This window comes from Phaseolus vulgaris, chromosome 8 (assembly GCF_000499845.2).
Source record: "Phaseolus vulgaris cultivar G19833 chromosome 8, P. vulgaris v2.0, whole genome shotgun sequence".
NCBI classification, from domain to species: Eukaryota; Viridiplantae; Streptophyta; class Magnoliopsida; order Fabales; family Fabaceae; genus Phaseolus; species Phaseolus vulgaris.
Genome location: NC_023752.2, coordinates 61,972,464 through 61,991,787, shown reverse-complemented (window position 1 = coordinate 61,991,787; position 19,324 = coordinate 61,972,464). Strand labels below are relative to the sequence as shown.

At 34.2% G+C, this 19,324-nt stretch overlaps 3 protein-coding genes across 4 annotated transcripts; all 3 read right to left on the bottom strand.

The window, feature by feature from the left end:
• Positions 1–1,591: 1,591 nt before the first annotated feature.
• On the bottom strand, positions 1,592–4,770 carry LOC137827143 (receptor-like protein 9DC3). Its single transcript, XM_068633362.1, has one exon. It carries the CDS (start codon positions 4,654–4,656, stop codon positions 1,741–1,743), a length of 2,916 nt encoding a protein of 971 aa, XP_068489463.1. The 5' UTR covers positions 4,657–4,770; the 3' UTR covers positions 1,592–1,740.
• Positions 4,771–5,587: 817 nt separating this feature from the next.
• Positions 5,588–6,975, bottom strand: LOC137825452 (ABC transporter C family member 3-like). The gene is made up of 3 exons (XM_068631117.1): positions 6,882–6,975; positions 6,042–6,281; positions 5,588–5,953 (listed from the first exon to the last, which is right to left on the bottom strand). Exons 1-3 carry the CDS (start codon positions 6,973–6,975, stop codon positions 5,829–5,831), a joined length of 459 nt encoding a protein of 152 aa, XP_068487218.1. The 3' UTR covers positions 5,588–5,828.
• Positions 6,790–12,389, bottom strand: LOC137827139 (serine/threonine-protein phosphatase 7 long form homolog). 2 transcript variants are annotated; one of them, XM_068633357.1, is made up of 8 exons: positions 12,245–12,389; positions 11,262–12,149; positions 9,929–10,180; positions 9,203–9,269; positions 8,042–8,887; positions 7,850–7,940; positions 7,369–7,770; positions 6,790–7,293 (listed from the first exon to the last, which is right to left on the bottom strand). In XM_068633357.1, the coding sequence occupies exons 2-8, from the start codon at positions 12,061–12,063 to the stop codon at positions 7,279–7,281; spliced, it is 2,475 nt and encodes an 824-aa protein (XP_068489458.1). In that variant the 5' UTR covers positions 12,064–12,149; positions 12,245–12,389; the 3' UTR covers positions 6,790–7,278. The 2 variants fall into 2 exon arrangements, with proteins under 2 accessions (XP_068489458.1, XP_068489459.1); XM_068633358.1 differs by having other exon boundaries at positions 11,262–12,389.
• Positions 12,390–19,324: the final 6,935 nt, after the last annotated feature.

Sequence of the window (19,324 nt, the reverse complement as noted above, 5' to 3'; positions counted from 1 at the left end):
AATAATATTTTGAATAATATAATATAATTTTTTTTAAAAGACTATACATTAAATATTTTATATTTCGAACAAATTTTTATAATAAGATTTTTAAATATTTGAAACAACTTTATAAAATTATCATATTTGAAAATGGACTATAATTTTATAGAAAATTATTCAAAATTATAATATTTGATATTTATTATTTAGCAGTCAAATTAAAATAATTTTAATAGGGACCGTCTAATGCATTGCTAGACCGTTTAACATCGAAAAGATGGTAGTATAGATAAGGTTAGATGATCCACAAATTCTCTCCCAACAAATCCAATAATAAAATGAATCAAATAATGTTCATAATCTATTTGCAAATAGTAAAATTAGTAATAACAATAAAGTAAAAATGAAATTTTTAAATCATTGTGCGTACAAGTAAAGTAGACGATAAAAAAAAAAAGCAGTTTAACTCTATAAATTTTCGAGCAACAATAAATTCTTTACTAGTTGATAAATATTCATTCAATCATCTATACAAAATTGAATTAGTCAAATATACAACAGACCAAAAAACAATTGAATTTTATTAATGAAACATGTATCCATTAATTTATTCATTACCTTTCGACACTCTAGTCAAATTTTTCTTTAAAGATTAAAATATTATTTTAAATGTAATTTTTAAATTGATATTAATTATTTTAATATTATACTAAAATTAATAAATTAGTAAATTTTTTCATATCAAAATATTTTATAAATTAATAATTAATAATTAATTTTATAAAATTTAATTAGTTCAAAATTAGTATCATAAATTTAAATAATAGTGACTAAAAATTTAAGTGTCTAATTATATGATGATTAGAAACTACAAAATTAATTTCTAATTTTATTATTTTTAGATACCAAAAATTAGTTTTTAAAATAGATTAAAAGTGACTAAAAAATAGTTTCCATCTACATTTTAACAAGAGACTAAAATAATGGTTTCTATAAAAAACTTTTTCTTATTTTTATTTTTAACTACCAAAAATATAGTATCTAATTATATTATAATTTTTATTAATAATAGATACCATTTTAGTAACCAATAACTTTTAGTTTATAAAATGGTATCTAAATTAGTTACTATAGAAACTATTTATTTTTGGTTTCTAAATTAGTTACCATTCAATCATTTTCTTATAGTGTTTAAACCATGTGTGTAATCACTAGATCGTCTAATTAAACTCTGTACTCTAGTTACAAATACAAAATTAACACAAATAATAGTTAATCTCATAATAAACTGAATTAAATGAATCTTAATTAAAAGAGTTATTTATGATTACATTAAAAAAAAATCTTTGACTAAAGCTTTAAAGTGTGAAAAAAATCAACCTCATCAATATGCAATAAATTATACCTTATACAAAACATCATATTGTGAAATATTATTTGCTGCCAATAAAAAAACGCGTTAACGAAATAATTAATAGAAATGACAATCCTTCAAACAAAACAAATACTGCTTATAAACATAAATAATCAATTTAACTGTAGATGTTCTGATACACATGCAATTAGCAAATAAATGAAAGATTACTATAAAGGATAATTTATTTATAAATTTTAAGGAGAACACAAACTTGCTACATTTATAAACCTTAAACACTCTTACAAATTCACCACAATTAAAGAAAACAAATCATATTTGCATGAGCTGATTTATATGAGTTGTCAACTCAACACAGTGTTCCTTTTCAGCATATAACTAACTTAACCACCAAACATTCTCACAAGCAATTTAGGCTTTCCAATAAGAAATACAAAGCTTCCCATCACCACTCCAAACACCATTCCACAACCATATCCTATAGCCACTGCTTCCCAACCAAATCCAAATTTCTCTTCTCTCCACAATGTTTCTGAAGAATGTTGATCATGCTCCTCCCTACATTTCACTGACAGTGGAACTCCACATAAGCCCAAGTTTCCCTCATAGGAATCATTCAAAAAAGAATCAAACTGCTTTCTCTGAGGTATTTCTCCCACAAGACTATTATAGGAAAGATTCAGCACTTCAAGAAAGTTCATATTCACCAATTCTGTAGGAATCCTACCAGTCAGCATATTTGAAGAGAGATCCAAAGACTCCAATTTTATCAAATTTCCCATGGATTGGGGAATAGGACCACTGAGTCTGTTGTGGGAGAGGTTCAGTCCAATAAGTGCTTGAAGCTCTCCAATTACATTTGGAATCTCTCCTTCAAATTTATTTCCTGATAAATCAATGCTCACAAAGTTTGTTGGAATTTTTTCGAATAGCACACTCGTGCCTTTTGTTGTTACAGTCGTAGGAGAATAATAATATAGTGAAATAATAGATGGCCATTGCATGTATTGCTGTGGATTGCCAACCACCTCATCTTGAACAATATTCTTCATGGATTCAAAACTTTGTATGTAGTCTTCTGGAATTGGGCTGCTGAAGTTGTTGGATGAGATATCAAAAATATTCAAACTGGGAAATCCATGCTTGGTCTTGAACATGGCAATGGGACCATGCAACTTATTAGCCCGCAAAACCAACACTTTCAAATACGGTAGAGTTCCAAGCCAGTGGGGAAATGTATCTTCTATTTGATTGTTGGCAAGATTTAAAACCCCCAGTTGCGTGCAGTTGGACAAAGATTCTGGCAAAGTACCTTCTAATCGGTTGTCATTGAGATTCAGAGTCTTGAGTCTGGTGTTTGAAAAGGTATTTGGCAAAGTTCCATTAAGCCTGTTCATTTCTAGATTCAAAATGGAAAGGATCGATGAACTCCCAAGGCATTGTGGAATGGTGCCTGTCAACTTGTTGTTGGACAACAGGAGAGTATGAAGTGAAGTTGCATTGCAAATTGATGAAGAGATACCACCAGTGAGTAAGTTGTAACTTAGATCAAGATCTCTGAGTTGGTAGTTCCTAGAGAATTGGTCCACTGGTGTTCTCAAAAAGTTTTGGGCTAGGTTTACAACAAATAAAGAATCTATTTCATGCAACCAATTGGGCACTTTTCCATTCAATTTGTTATTGGACAAAATGAGAGTTTGCAAAACTGGGACTTTTCTTGATAATTTTGGAAATTCGGTTAAACCCAAAGAAGACAAGTCCAACTCCACTAAGCGGGAGAAACTATAATTGATACTTGATTCAAAGTTTAGTGATAATTGACTTGAATTTGAAAGGTGGAGACTTTCAAGATTTTGGAACTTGGAGAAAAGTGAAAAATTGACAGAACCACTGAAGTTGTTGGATGACAGAGATAAATAAGTAAGGTTGACAAGGTTGAAAATTGATTCTGAAATATTGCCTTGTAGCCTGTTGTCACTCAAACATAGAACCTGCAAGGAATATGAAGAGATTGCAGGTATATGGCCCGTGAACTGATTATTTGATAGATATAAATACAACAACGATGGCAAAGAGAAACACCAAGAAGGAATTGTACCATTTAGCAAGTTGTCAGTTAAGGAATAATAAGCTAGATTTGAAAACCCTGCTATTTTGTTGGGCAGAGGTCCCTCTAATTTGTTACATGATATATCCACGTGAATGAGGTGCTGAAGCTTTGATAATGTTGATGGCAGCTCACCTTGGATATTGTTCTCTCTTAAATTCAATTCTTCAAGTCTGTTTGATTGATGAAATACATTTGGTATTTGACCACTGAGATGATTTTTATAGAGAAGCAGAACATTTAGACGTGGAAGGGTTAAGAGTGAGGATGGAATTGAACCATTGAGATAATTGTCTGAGAGGTCCAATAATGTAAGACTTGTAAGGTTAGAGAAAGAATGAGGGATTGGCCCTTGCAATTCACAACCTGTGATTTGTAAGACGTTGAGAGAAGCTGAACTACAACTCAGGCTTGGAAGTTGGCCATGAAGGTCAGAATTATATGATAGATCTAGGAGTTGTAGATTTGGCAAACAAAGAATGGCATCTGTCAACTTTCCCTTCAATCCAGTTCCTCCAAGACTTAGAGTGATCAGAGAGGAAGACAAATTGAGTGACGTCATTGAAGTTGATGACAAATCTGTATCAGTCAAACCTAGCACCCTTAATTCGGTTGCATTTTGGAGCATCCTCTTCCATGTGCCTTCCTTCCACTTTAACTGAAACTTATCATACATGAAGGGAGAGGGAGAGAGATCCAGTGATTGCAATTTGAAAAGATGTGAGATTTGGGGAGGAATTTCACCTTGAAAGTTTGAAAAAGACAAGTTGAGGTGTGTGAGGTTCACAAACTCACCTATTGGAGATGGAATCTGAGAGTTAGAGAAGTCATTGAAAGCAAGATTGAGTGATTGCATATGAGAAAGACTGAAAAGGGTACTGTTTGCATTGATTTTACCCTGAAGCCCACCACATGTAAGGTCGATGGCAGTCACATGACCAGAAATGGGGTGGCATGTGACTCCAGACCAAGAGCAGCAATCTGTTCCATTTTCCCATGTTGCTATGGTTGGATAAACCTGATCGCAATAAAAATAAGTATAGATAGTATTATTAATAGTTAAGGAGGCCTTGAAGTGAAGCAGAGCAAGGTTGTCATGGGGGTGACAGAAGGAATGGGAGAATGAAAAATGAAAGAGCAGAAAATGGCAACACAGAGGAAACAACCACCCCATTCCCATGGATGATTTCATTCTAACTTGTGTTCAGTCTACAGTGGTCACATAGGCTTAGTATAAAGGAGATATACTTGGATGAATATTTGTAGTCAAATGAAGAGTTGAGACAAGGTTTTGGTGAGTGAAATTAAGCTTTGATTGTGGTCCTAGACTCCTAGTTTGTCAAAGGAAGAAATTTCAAACCCTTCTGTTGAACGGATCAGAAGTCATTGTGGGTGGATCATTGACTTGGAAGTCATTGCGGGTCAGGGTCGTCCTTTTAGAGTTTTTATTTCTTCAATTATTAAGTTAAACAGACGCTTCCTCTGTTATTTTCTATTTTTTTAAAATATATAGAAACTGACAAATACAACAATTTTTTTTTGGTTAAATAGACAATTAAGTACAATATGCTCTAAAAAGTGGGAGTTTTTCTTTTGATTTTCCATTTTAAAACTTATGTTTTGTATCTTTATCCTACGGGGAGCGCCCAGAGGAGATGAGTTGTTTTTAATACCACTTAACAGCTGATATTACTTTTACTTAATTCTTAATGATATATGCATGCAGATACAATTAGAACTGAAATACTTTGGCACTTGCCCATTAAATGATCATGATGATGTCTGAAAAGGCCTAAAAAATGCAGTTCAATTTCTTCTTATTGACAAGAAAATATTTTATTCCTAAATGCCCATTTCTGCTTTGGTAGCCGGCCAAGTGAAGTCCGAAATTAAACAAATGGCAGAATGTTGACGCTATCACACTTTCCTATTACAAAATGCCAAAAATAAGGAACAAAATAACATAATGGGTGCGGCACAAGTTTAAGGGTAGATTTAGTAGATATGAAGAAAACCAAAGAAAATGAAACTTGCACGGTACATTTGGATTGAAACTGCTTGTCTAAAAAACTTTGCTATTTATGTATTAAAATGATTCTTGATCCAATCATCAAAACATCTTATGGTGGTGTATACAGATTCCAGTTCTGATTTCAGCAAAATGATGTAACATAAAAGTTTACTATACCATTACCAATATCAATTTATATGATGCATTTAGAATCCGTTTGTAACTTGATATGCATCATGCTATTTGTCGGTGGAATTATCAGTAAGGTACACTTTCCATAAAGAAATTACAATTCATGTAATCCTCCAGATTTTCATCATTATCTATAAACTTTTTCTTTGTTTCAGTTTCAATCAGTGATCATCGGATTTGTCCAAACTGGAGTTGGACCTCAGGGTGTACTCAGCAACAAGTTGAGCAAAAGATGATGACTTGTTCTCTAGCAACCTTGTTGGGGTGTCATACTCCTCAATAAGTTCTGCACCAATGTCTAGCTAAATCAGAAAATGAAACATCAAAATGCAAAGAATATCAATGCTATGTGAAGATTGAGAGCCTTTCCTAACCTTGACTAAGAAGCAGAACCATATCACTGTCAAGAACTGAAGTTATTCGGTGTGCAATGGTAATAACTGTGGAGTCAGTGAAATGTTGCCTAAGAGTTTGCTGAATCAAATTATCCGTAGCTGTATCAACTGAAGCAGTGGTCTCATCAAGAACCAAAACCTTGCTTTTCTTAAGCACAACCCTCCCAAGGCAGACCAACTGTCTCTCACCCATACTCCAATTCTCACCGTTCTCACTAACTGCAACATCAACTTGAACATTACCAATAAGTTCAAGATTAGATTTAGTACAAAGTTATGTTCAACAAGGTTGGAAAGACAAATCTTTGGGGTCGAGCTTTCCTTCTTTCCTTCTAACTTCGTCTCCAAGTTGACATTTGTCCAAGGCCTATTTAAAAAGAATGTTAACGAGTGAGCGCAATACAAATTGCGAAGAAGGATTACAAGTATAAATTTTGGTTATATTTTATATATGGGAATTTTTGAAGGATGACAACATTATAACAATAGCATAATATTTGTCATGTTAGGGTAGTTTTATGCTTTCATTTAAGTAGTAATTTTATGAAAGTCTACCATGAAGTTGTAATTTTAAGTTGGTATGACATCACGATTTACTGTAATAATACCAAAATTAGCTCGTAATTAACTATTGTATTTATATTTATGTACAATTTATGTGTTAGGGAAACATAACTTTGAACCCTATTTGTGGAATACATAATGGGGGAAAAGTACTCACTAAAAAAGTTGAATGAAAGTTATGAATTAAAATTCAAATGAAATTTGAAGTTCCATATTATTACAAGAAGGGCATGATTTATTTATGGAATGACATGCCACAAGGAGGTCTTCCTCTCTGCAGTCTCAGTCTTTGCTCGTTATGAGTTGTAGATTGGGGAGGTGGTGGAGGTGCATCATCGTTGTCATCCATCGTTTTATCCTTTCCCATCCATACCTTTTGAGGGCATTCTCAAATGATATTAATGCTTGGATGAAGACAGATGAAGTGTAGATAGAGGGGTGAATGTGAAAGTTTCGAACATATTTCGTTGAGCAGAAAAAGCATCTGATTGGTGGAAAGACATAGGGTGATGATAGTCCATGAAGGTGGTGGTTGGTGGTTGTGAAAGACTGGAGTGACTTGATTGACCAAATAATGGTGATGAAATTGTTGAGCATGAAAAGAAGAGCCAACATGTTGATACAGAGATTAGAGGTGGGGTTGGTAACTCTTCTATGGCATGTCATACTGTGAATAAACAATGGAAATTGTCAGACAAGTAAAAGTACATGACCAAATGGGTTGGTTAGTATTTAAGCTTACATCTTCATCCGAAGTTTGTTGTGGCAGTGATATGTGGCGAATGGTATGGTTAATATACCATTGCATATACGTGGTGGTGTCACGCAAATGGCCATTACCATTAAATTGAACACCTTGAATGAGTCGATTATGTCGATCTTTCCATAACACTATCCATCTTTCATGGTATTGTGGCCAATACCTCTCTGTGCGGCCCCTCATATCCTCTTTATGAAGTTGATCCAGGTTTAGCGGATCCGTGGGAATGGTTTGTCGAAAGCCAAATTGTCGCATGACCCGATCAGCCTGGTGAAATTCAACTGTTGCAAAACAAATCAACGGAACAACAGCTCGACAAACACAAGACACCTCACCAATGATCAATGCAGCAATATCATCCTCGGTGTATGGACACCAGATGAACTGCAGTACCATTTCATTAGAATAAGTCAATGGCAACAATGGATAACATGAGGATTGAAAATTGAATATAAAAGATAACCTGTTTCGACTGTAACTGGTCCAACATTGACCTTATTAATGACACTGAACTTGTAGGTTGGTGTTGCCTCTGAGAGAGTGCACGTGACCACCTGTAATAAGCAATTTGAAGTTTGAGGGTTTAACAAACAAGTTACTAATGTAGGCGTATTAACAAGTTTTGTGGAAAGTAAATGGGTTATAATGTTTATACCTTTTTGCAAGTGGATAACCAAGTCCAGAAGCAATGTCTTCTGCACTTAGGGGTGGCAAAGAAGGAGAGATGCACTTAATGCGTTCCCATGCCCAACACTGAAGGAGCAGCATACAACCACCAATATTGTCCTGGTTGAAGTTAATACCGTGATCTAATGCACGATATAAACAGGCAAGAACAGCTGAACCCCAACTATAACTGGAGACGTTATTCAAATCATCCAATAATAACAAATACATCAAATGCACCCGAGACCCCGATGTATCTGGCATAAGTAAACTCCCAATGAGGGTAAGAATATGTGCCCGTGCATAGTGAGCAACGACATTTTCAGATGCATCATCAGGAAGTTGATGGAAGTTGTTGTTTAGCCATGACAATCTTATTGTATTTCCTATGACAACATTTCCAGGGGGTATGATCCCCAACAAGTGTCTGCACATAGACACCCAATCCCCATTGGTGAAGCCGGTAACAGGTTCTCCATCAATCGGAAGACCCAATAGCACGGAGACATCTTCTAACGTCACAGTGGTTTCTCCGTGTGGAAGATGAAATGTGTGTGTCTCAGTTCTCCACCTCTCCACTAAAGCCATCACCAGGTGATGGTTGATGTCTATATTGGAAAAGGTGAGCAGGTGTCCGAATCCAACGCCATCCATCATGGCTTTAACACGAGGATGGACCAAATCTGCATGGTTCATAATCCATATTGCATGGCGTCGTGGACGAAGTAATCTTTCGTTCCCTTCCCAAACTGTCTTAGTCACATGTTTGTCTTGGAGACGTAAAAGAGACATGTCTGAAGGGAGTCTTTGATGAACAGCCATTGGAATGGATAAACTACAAGTCACAAAAATTAATACAAAAAAAAAATTACATAATATTTGCATTATAAATGAGCTGCATTCCGACCCACACATACAAAGAAAAGAATCCGAAAGACTAACTACAAATTGCATCCGTAATGAAATGGATGAGGCAGTTCCTAATAAGCTGAAAAATGTTCACATTGTCGAAACAAAGGTCACAACAGGGGAAAAACACAAATATTGTCTTATAATTTGAAAAAAACATTTCATGATAACATTCAATCAAAACATGCTGCATCAAACAAATTTCTTAAATAATAGACAGAGAGAGAATTTGAGGACCTACCTAGATTGGCGTGAGAGAGATGGTGAGGAAACCCGGGGAGTGCCCAGTGTGTGAGTTGCCAATGGTGCTAAACATGGAAGAATAATTAATACATATCATAATGAAAATAAAAGTAAAGAAATTATTGATTAACATCTCTTCTTTAGACACAAAAATTTCCACAAGTAATGAAATTGTGTTTTAAATTGATTATTCTAAACTGGTGAATTGAAATCATAATAAGTGGCAAATGTCACTTTAAACAGAATAAGGTTTTCCTATCTGAGAAAAATACCTTAACAGAGGAAGAATATACAATTAATATTACCGACATCTTCAAACACTAATAGAATAAGATGAGAAACAATTAAACAAATCCTAATAGAGGAAAAAGAAGTGAAATAGAGGAAGATATAGGATAATGGAATAATTTTTTACTAAAATACATGTTGGTCAGAGATATACTAAACTTATATCCTTGAAACAAAGTCTCAAATCAGAGCTTTGAAGATGAAAGCAATAAAAGATAAAAATTTGATTAGGTGAGAAAACTAGTTAATATAATTAGTCAGATTTTCCAATAAACAACAGTCATCGAGCAAAGTCATATTTCATGCCAGTGTCATAATTATTCAGAAGGATACAAAGTGTGACTACCATAGCTAGATATACAATTCCAACACGCTGATAATTTTAAACTAAGAACTAATATAAAATTTGACATATAATATTGGTTGGAGAACTTACTTCTCTTTACAGGGAGATTATCTATTTCAAAAAAATAGGCAGAGGATGTACATGTGGAATTAGAAGGCTGAATATCAGAAGCACGTTTTCTTTTGATCATTTCAACCCTTTTTAGATGTTCATTTTCTGCAATTATTTGAGAATTAGCTTTCTCTCCATGCAATCCTTGTGATGGACCCCTAGCATCATCATCTTCGTCGTCGTCATCATCACATAGGTCCACAATCTCCTTTTCCAATTTGAATTTTACACCTGCAGGTACAAAATAGTTGTGTTAAAATTTAACATTATATACTTCAGACGAAAGCTAGGAGAATAATAGTAGATTCCGTAATACAATTAACAATTTGGTTGTTGACTCGGCATTTCTTGAAAAATCCAGCCTCGGGCTCTTCAAGTAATTAACATTAACAACGTATCCTTTTATCAAATTCAGAGCAGATACATCTAATCTTGATTGTATGGAAAAAACAATATGAGTTCTCCTTGCCTGCTTCTGTTTGCTCCTTCCTGAGTTCTTATTGAAAGAAAATATTATCACAAGAAGGAAAGAAAACACAAAAGAGATGATTTACAGTTACCTACGCGAACAAAATATAAAAGAACATAAAGCAGAAGAAAACCTCAACATTACAGCTTAAAATTAAATCTTATACGTGACCATGACTCTACCAAATTACCAATCAAACCATGAGTTGAACATCTAAGGAAGACAACGGGAACAATGCTGTGACATTAAATAAACCTTAGGCATCATTGCACTGTAGACACCATAGGCTGGAAACAGGGGTAATTTGGCGCTATATAGCTCCATCTTTGCGGGGGTTCAAGGAATGTCTTTGTAGGCTGCCATACCTTGCATTTGCAAGTAGACACCTCAGCCTATTCTTCAAAAGTAATAAATTCATTGTGTAAACTTGGTCATCAAACCTCAAACTTGTGGTGAACTTAATTATGACATTGTTACTTCAACAACAAAATTGGATGATGTGAGGAGTGTATGCTCCTAAATTGTGAATACTAATAGTTCCAAACTATGATGAGTTTTTGACTAGTTTAATTTAAAATGGTTCAGTCATCAATTAATCCAGTTTGAGCAAGAATTGCTTGCTTCACCACACCAATTCAATTAGTTTACTAAAACATGGTTCTCGAAAATAGCCATTTCCTTCTCTCAATAAGTCGTCACGGTTCAAGATACGAAGAAATATGACCAAAGTGTATTACTCCATTCAGTTTGATCCAATTTAATATTTTAGAGGAAATTATATAAATGTAAATCTGTATTATAGATGCGAGAAATGCAAAGTGAACAAAATGTTCATTTCCATACCTAATGCACCTACAGCTTCATCCTTGTTCCCTTTATTGGGAGACTGAGCAGAGCAGGCATCAACAGAGTAATGAGTATCTTCATTCCTTTGGAAAGAAACAGGTTCCCCAGTGTAATTTTCATGCTCGTGGTCACAAACATCCTCTTCATCCTGGACAGCGAAAACATCTTCAAGATTAAGTTCGTTCTTCTCGTCGGTCAATTTACCATTTTCAGTCCTCAACCCTTCTATGACAGTCAAATTCTTCATAACTGCTTCCTCTAATTCAATGTTCTTCATGTTAAGGGAATCAAGAGCACTCTTATCCCCAACCTTTTCCTCCAACAAACGGATCTTGGCCCTTAGTTCAGCCACAAATTTGCCTTCATCTAGAATGCTTTTCTTGAACTCCTTCAGCTCACAGATTTCACGTTCTAAAGCAACGTTCTTTGTCCTTAACTCCTCAATAGTAATTTTTTCAACCAGGCCACTTGTCTTCACTTCCTTCAACAACTGCTCATAATTCTCCTGGGCTCTCTTCCCCTTTTCACATTGCTCCTCTCTCATTTTCAGTCTTTCTTCGGCTTCAATACTATTGAGCCTCTCCAGCTCAATCTTCTCCTTGAGTGGCCCAATCTCTGCCCTAAGTTTGGCTTCCCTGTTCACCAACTCTTCTTCAACTTCATCAAAATCCTTCATTTGAAACGCAACACGCAGAACTGAAACAAGCTCAGAAATGCTCATTTCACTGTAGCTTTTTTTATTGGTGCCAGAAATGGACCTAGGCGATGACCCAGGTTCGGTTTTGGGTTGAGATGTCATGAAAAGTCCAAAAGACGCGGACTTTTTTTGAGGGGGAAACGAGGAAAGGAAGAAGCAGCTACTGGGTTACCTCTGGTGCAAGTAAACTTGGTAGGAAGAAATCAAATTCGAGGTGCAGAATGAGAATTTGTTCTTAGTATGAGAGAATGAAGGAAGAAAGGAAGTATGATTTGAAACATACCTGGCTATGCTTTGTTGCTGCTTGTTTTGATTTGAAACAGAGAATCCGTGTTACTGAGCAAAGGGTAAGTAAGAAGATGAAGTGAAAAGGTGGAATAGAGAACCACGTACGGAAGAAAAGGACAAGTACGAAAAGAAAACTTTGAAGCCTGAGCGATTTCAATCAGTAAATTTGAAGTACTTGATGTATACTTCATAAACTTAAATATTAATTAAATATTTCTCATTATGTTACATGCTTCTTCTCTTCTACAATCATTATAGTTTAAAAAGAAAAAAATTTAATTTGACACCATGTAACAAAGAATATTTCCACTTTACAGCCTATTCTAGCAATTTAATAATATATATTTTTAATTTTATATTAAAATATATAAAAAAGAATATGATTAAAATAAATTTTATATATATATATATACATTGTCATTACTCTTTAATAAAAACAATTTCTTTGAATTTTTATTATAATATTTTATTCTTATTGATATTAGTATTATTATTTTATTCTTATAACTTGAATATAATAATTCTATACGTAAGAAATCAATATAAATAATTTTATATATTTATCAATATCAATCAAGTTACAATGTTACATGTTTTTATTCATTAAAAATAGAAACGAGTGACAAGAATTAATCTTAGTTCCAATTTCCTTAATTGAATTTTATTAATTGTTTATTTTGTTTTTATTTAATTTTTTGCATAAATTTATAATACCAATGACTCTTGAATCAAACTTTTACACACCTTTTGATATTTAGTGAATAATATATATTTGAAATTTTAAAAAAACTATTTCTTATGGGTTTAAGAACATTGTTATTTCTAACTCGGTATATTTGACAAAACAAAGTCATCAGCAACAAGCAACTGAGTAGAATCCTGTTGAGATAGAAACTCCTACCGCAACCGCTGTTTTTTCTCCTCAAACTCTTGACGCATCAGCTCACTCTACTGGTTAAAATTATGTTGCATCTTTTGACTTAAATCCTTTGTGATTTGTTGCCGTAATTTTCTAATCATTTCTTCGCTGGTCTATGCGGAGGATGAATTTCGTGGTGCAACACCGAAGAATTGTAAAATTCCAACCCCTTTTCCAGCTGCACGCACACGACCACAGTGCTCAGGTCGTCCAATAGCTTCACACAAGATATCTTGACGACCATAAGGTACAAAATTACCTTGGGTGCTTTGCTCAACTAAGGAATCCTACAAGAATTCAAAATTATATAAGTTTTTCACATAATTAATATTTTAAAAATAGATGCACAACTAGATGAAAATAACTTACAATTTTTTCTAAGATTATTCGGGATTGCTCAGAACTATATGTACTCGATTTTCTCATTCGAGCCATCTTCCATTTTTGGTGGCGAGTAGGTGGAGATGGAGGTTCATTAACCCCTGTATCATTTTCATGAGTAGTCGTTTGTCTTGATTTCTCCTTCTCATTTACCAAAGATTGTTCAAGCTTGCGATAACTCGCACGAGATAGTAGGTGTGGGGTCACATTCTGGGATGCTATGTTTTGTGCTTTTTTCCTAATACCCTATGAAAAATGGAATAAACAAAACGAATCAAGTGATATTAAATAATTAGTATTATGATCAATAAATAAAATAATTAAATAATTTCACTTACTGTCCACTGTTCAGATTCACGACTTTCAACGAAAAGACGCCACGTCTTCTCATCAATATTGGGGTACTTTAAACCAGGATTTTGGCCTTTATAAGATCCAAAAACATATTTTGTCGTCAACTGTGACTTAAAACTACGAAATTTAATGGCAACCGAAGATAAAACCTTTGATCTCAAACTTTGCACGTCAGGGATATCAAAATACGTCTACAAAAAGTACCATTAACTTAAAATTGATCAATTAATATTAAAAAACAATATATGATAACAATAATAATGTATACATTACCAGGATATCTTCCCAAATCATGGTTCGGTCAACCTCAGGCACCTGATCCCACAAAGGTATCAATATGGAGATCTTCTCACGAGCCACAACTCCAAGATAGCTATTGAATATATCAGCATTAGGACCAGAAGCTACCCCAGTGGTGACATCAATGATGACTGGTATTTTGACACCTCTAGCACGTCTTAATAAGAGACGCCTGAGTCTAGTAGGTCCTGTAGTGGATCTGCCGGAGGGGTGATTAGAAGAAATCGGAATATGATCGTCAACCATATCTGTGTTAAGAAAAAAGGTAAAAAATAGAGTTTATTCTAGCAATTCCGTTATAATTGATAGATGTGAATTAGTAAATTTACTAGAGAATTTATATTCAATCTATCGGGCACTCCAAAGTTACAACAATTATATAAGCAGGAACATCTAACATGCCAAACAATAAAAGATAAAAATTTGATTAGGTGAGGAAAGTCTAATTAATATAGTTAGTCAGATTTTCCAACAAATAACAGTCATAAAGCAAAGTCATACTTCATGCGAATGTCATAATTATTCAAAAAGATACAAAGTGTGATTACCATAGCTAGATATACAATTCCAACACGCTGATAATTTAAACTAAGAACTAATCTAAGCTTTCACATATAACATTGGTTAGAGAACTTACTTCTCTTTGCAGGGCGATTATCGATTTCAAATAAATCAGCAGAGGATATAGATGTGGAAGTAGAAGTCTGAATATCAGAAGCACGTTTTCTTTTTATCATTTCAACCCTTTTTAGATATTCATTTTCTGCAATTATTTGAGAATTAGCTTTCTCTCCATGCAATCCTTGTGATGTACACCTATCATCATCATCATCACCACTTAGGTCTATGATCTCCTTTTCCAATTTGAATTTTACCCCTGCAGGTACAGAAAAAATGTGTTAAATTTAACATTATTTTGTTAACATGATATACTTCACACAACATCTAGGAGAATAAAGAGTAGTAGATTCTGTAATACAATTAAAATTTTGGTTGTTGTCTCGGCATTTCTTGAAAAATCCAGCTTCGGGCTCTTCAAGTAATTAACAACGTATTATTTTACCAAATTCAGAGCAGATACATGTAATCTTGATTGCATGGAACAAACAAAATGAGTTACCTTTGCCTGCTTCCGTTTGCTCTTTCTTGTGTTCTTATTGAAAGAAAACATTATCAGGAGGAAAGAAAGAAAACATATAGGAGATGATTTGCAGTTATCTAAGGGAACAAAATACAAGATAACATAAAGCAGAAGAAAACCTCTACGTTACAGCTTAAAGTTAGGACCCTCAAATCTTTTAGATGAGCATGAGTCTACAAATCAAACCATGAGTTGAAGGTCTAAGGAAGACAAAACAATGTTGTGATGTAAAATCAACCTTAGGCATCTTTGCACTGTAGACACCTTAGGCTGGAAAAAGGGGTAATTTGGCGCTAATGTGTGGGGGTCCAAGGAATGTCTGACCTACCATGTGGATCATTTGAGTAGGCTGTCATACCTTGCATTTGCAAGTAGACACCTTAGTCTATTCTTCAAAAGTAATAAACTCATTGTGTAAACTTGGGCCATCAAACCTCAAACTTGTGGTAAACTTAATTATGACATTGTTACCTCCACAAGAAGATTGGATGATGTGAGGAGTGTATGTTCTTAAATTGAGTCTACTAATAGTTGCAAACTATGATGAGTTTTTGACTATTTTAATGTAATCCGGTTCAGTCATCAATTAATCCAGTTGAGAAAGAATTGCTTCCTCACCACACCATTTCTAATAATTTACTAAACATGGTTCTTGCCAATAGCCATTTCCTTCTCTCAATAAGTCCTCACGGTTCAAGATACCAAGAAATATGACCAAAGTATATTACTCCATTCCGTTTGATACAATTCAATATTTTTAGAGGAAATTATATAAATGTAAATCTCTATTATAAATGTAAGAAATGCAAAGAGAACAGAATTTTCATTTTCATACCTAATGCACCTACAGCTTCACCCTTGTTCCCTTTTTTGGGAGACTGAGCAGTGCCGGCATCAACAGAGTAATGAGTATCTTCATTCCTATGGAAAGAAACAGGCTCCCCAGTGTCATTTTCAAGCTCGTGGTCACCAACATCCTTTTCATCTTTGACAGCGTAAGAAACTGCAAGATTAAGCTCCACTTCAGTGTTCCCACAATCAGAGTCATCTTCACTCATCAAAGGCATAATATTCTCTTCCAACTTCACATCACTGACGCGGAGTTCACTATATCTCTTCTCCAAAGACTCAAATAATGTCTTAAGTTCGTGCTTCTCGTCTGTCAATTTACCATTTTCAGTCCTCAACCCTTCTATGACAGTCAAGTTCTTCTTAACTGCTTCCTCCAATTCAATGTTCTTCATGTTAAGGGAATCAAGAGCACTCTTGTCTCCAACCTTCTCCTCCTCCAACACACGGATCTTGGCCCTCAGTTCAGCCACAGATTTGGCATCATCTATCATTTTTTTCTTCAACTCCTTCAGCTCACAGATTTCACGTTCTAAAGCAACGTTCTTTGTCCTTAACTCCTCAATAGTAATGTTTTCAACCAGGACACTTTTCTTCACTTCCTTCAACAACTGCTCATAATTCTCCTGGGCTCTCTTCCCCTTTTCACATTGCTCCTCTCTTATTTTCAGTCTTTCTTCGGCTTCAATACTATTGAGCCTCTCCAGCTCAATCTTCTCCTTGAGTGGCCCAATCTCTGCCCTAAGTTTGGCTTCCCTGTTCACCAACTCTTCTTCAACTTCATCAAAATCCTTCATTTGAAACGCAACACGCAGAACTGAAACAAGCTCAGAAATGCTCATTTCATCGTAGCTTTTTTTATTAGTGGTAGAAATGGACCTAGGCGATGACCCAGGTTCGGTTTCGAGTTGAAATGCCATGAGAAGTCCAAAAGACGCAGACTTTATCTTAGGGGAAACGAGGAAAGGAAGAAGCGGCTACTGGGTTACCTCTGGTGCAAGTAAAGCCATTTGAGGTGCAGAATGAGAGTTTGTTTTGAGTATGAGAGAATGAAGGAAGAAAAGAACTGTGATTTGAAACGTACCTGGCTATGCTTTGTTGCTGCTGATTTTGATTAGAAGCAGAAAATCCGCGTTGCAGAGCAAAGGGTAAGTAAGAAGATGAAGTGAAAAACAGTGGAAGCGGGAACGACGTATTGAAGAAAAGAACAAGTACCAAAACAAAATTTTGAACTAGTTGAAATATACTTACAAAATTAAATATTAATTAAATATTTCCTATTATGTTACATGCTTCTTCTATCCTACAACAATTATAATTTAAAAAAATTATTCACATTATCATTTTTTAATACAACATTAAAACATATTATTAAAATTATTTCATGCAAAATAGACTTGGAAAGTTGAACATGTTTTTTACTAAATTTATATTAATTAAATATTTAACAAGAAAAAAAATATAGCTATTATGATATGTATCAAATATAGAGAACATAGAGTTTGAAGAAAAAAAAATCTTCAATCTATACAAATATTACATTTTCATGAAAAACGTAAAACCTCAAACAATGAATAGAAATTTGGAAAACATTTTATTTATGTTTTCAGTGATGGAATATAGGATTTTCAGTCTTAATATGTTTAACAGGTAAATCTGAATATATGTATTATGTGATTATTTATATTTTTTAACCCCGCTATAGAAAGTATACTTTTGTTGTGAAAATATTAACAAGTTAGTTTTAAACATATTTTTCATATGAAAGTTTCAATCAGCAAAGAATAAATAAAATAAAATGAGCCACTTTAGGGGTGTCTCAACTCTTATACAAAACTCAAAAAACAGGTTTTCTAGAACCCTACCAACTAAGGACCCAACAAACATTGTACTGCAGATCAAGCTAAAATCCCAGACAAGGTAAAGAAACCCAACAAATACAGTTATATCATCCCACCAGAGAGGTCACACCCTCAAACAAGGACATACATCCAACAACTAAACAAGATCTTTGCCATCAAGCTGGAGGACCTTACCCAAGAGTCAAGCTCAACAAACCAATACAAGGCACACCATCCAACAACTAAGTCATAACTTTGAACCGACTAAGATGTACCAAGAACCCAAATGCTAAAAATGTCAGACCAATCCTTATACGAAGGATACGTAAGCCAAAAATACCTTACAAAATACACATAGCATCCTCCCGACTTGGCCACAATAGTAACCAAAACACGCCACATAACCTTTGCCACATTTCAAACACCGTAAAATATCCAGCACCAAACCAATAAGCATACAACAAAAACACTTTTACTGCAGCACAAAACAAAGTCATCAATCCGACCCTGCCAAAAAGGAATGACCAAGGCACCTGCACATCCACGCAATACCTTCCAAGCCTCAGTCCAACCTTGCCAGATAGGAGTTACCGATGAAACCTGCACAAACCTCACAACAACTACCAAGACTGGGGAAAAACGTTAGATAAACACGCAAAAAATCAGACTTTCAAATACCTCATACAACAAAGAGGTTCCAGACACCAGTCCGAGTAAGAGAAAACAGCCGAATTTTCTTTTAATAAATCTCATGAATCATATTTATATATTTTATTAGTAGTATTTAGTGTGTAAAAATGTTTTCAAATCTCACGTATAGATATATTAAAATAAATCATATATATGTACATATTTATAATTTATAAAACTCATTTCAAATCTCATTCTTGATTTTACTTCTGTAAGATGCATGTATAGAATTAAACTCATATATTTATATTTGTCACATTATTTTTACTAAATTGTCTCACACAACAAACCTACACAACAAACCTACACAACAAACCTATATAGTAGAAACACATTTACTCATGTCATAGGGTAAATTTCTATGTGTACTAGATATGAATTTTGTTTTCATACCACATACTAGGTTATAAAAATCTCTTTCAACTCACACCAGATACAAAAATTGTTCTATATGAGTCAAATATCAATGGAATGAGGATATCTCATGTAGAATATCAAAATCAATACACAACTTAAAACTCTCAACTTAATATTCTCTCCATAAAAAATAACTATGTTCACAATATATCATAAACACTCTATATAAATATAACCTCTTCT

What these genes read in the sequence shown, in the direction of transcription:
- LOC137827143 (XM_068633362.1), bottom strand. Translation starts at nt 4,656, where the DNA reads ATGAAATCATCCATGGGAATGGGGTGGTTGTTTCCTCTGTGTTGCCAT.
- LOC137825452 (XM_068631117.1), bottom strand. Translation starts at nt 6,975, where the DNA reads ATGGATGACAACGATGATGCACCTCCACCACCTCCCCAATCTACAACT. An exon ending in GAGAGGAAGACCTCCTTGTG is followed by an intron (nt 6,282 to 6,881) that starts GCATGTCATTCC and finishes TTGATGTTGCAG; the next exon opens with TTAGTGAGAACGGTGAGAAT. An exon ending in GGTTCTGCTTCTTAGTCAAG is followed by an intron (nt 5,954 to 6,041) that starts GTTAGGAAAGGC and finishes ACATTGGTGCAG; the next exon opens with AACTTATTGAGGAGTATGAC.
- LOC137827139 (XM_068633358.1), bottom strand. Translation starts at nt 12,063, where the DNA reads ATGACATCTCAACCCAAAACCGAACCTGGGTCATCGCCTAGGTCCATT. An exon ending in TAATCTCCCTGTAAAGAGAA is followed by an intron (nt 9,270 to 9,928) that starts GTAAGTTCTCCA and finishes TTCCATGTTTAG; the next exon opens with CACCATTGGCAACTCACACA. An exon ending in TCTCTCTCACGCCAATCTAG is followed by an intron (nt 8,888 to 9,202) that starts GTAGGTCCTCAA and finishes TGTGACTTGTAG; the next exon opens with TTTATCCATTCCAATGGCTG.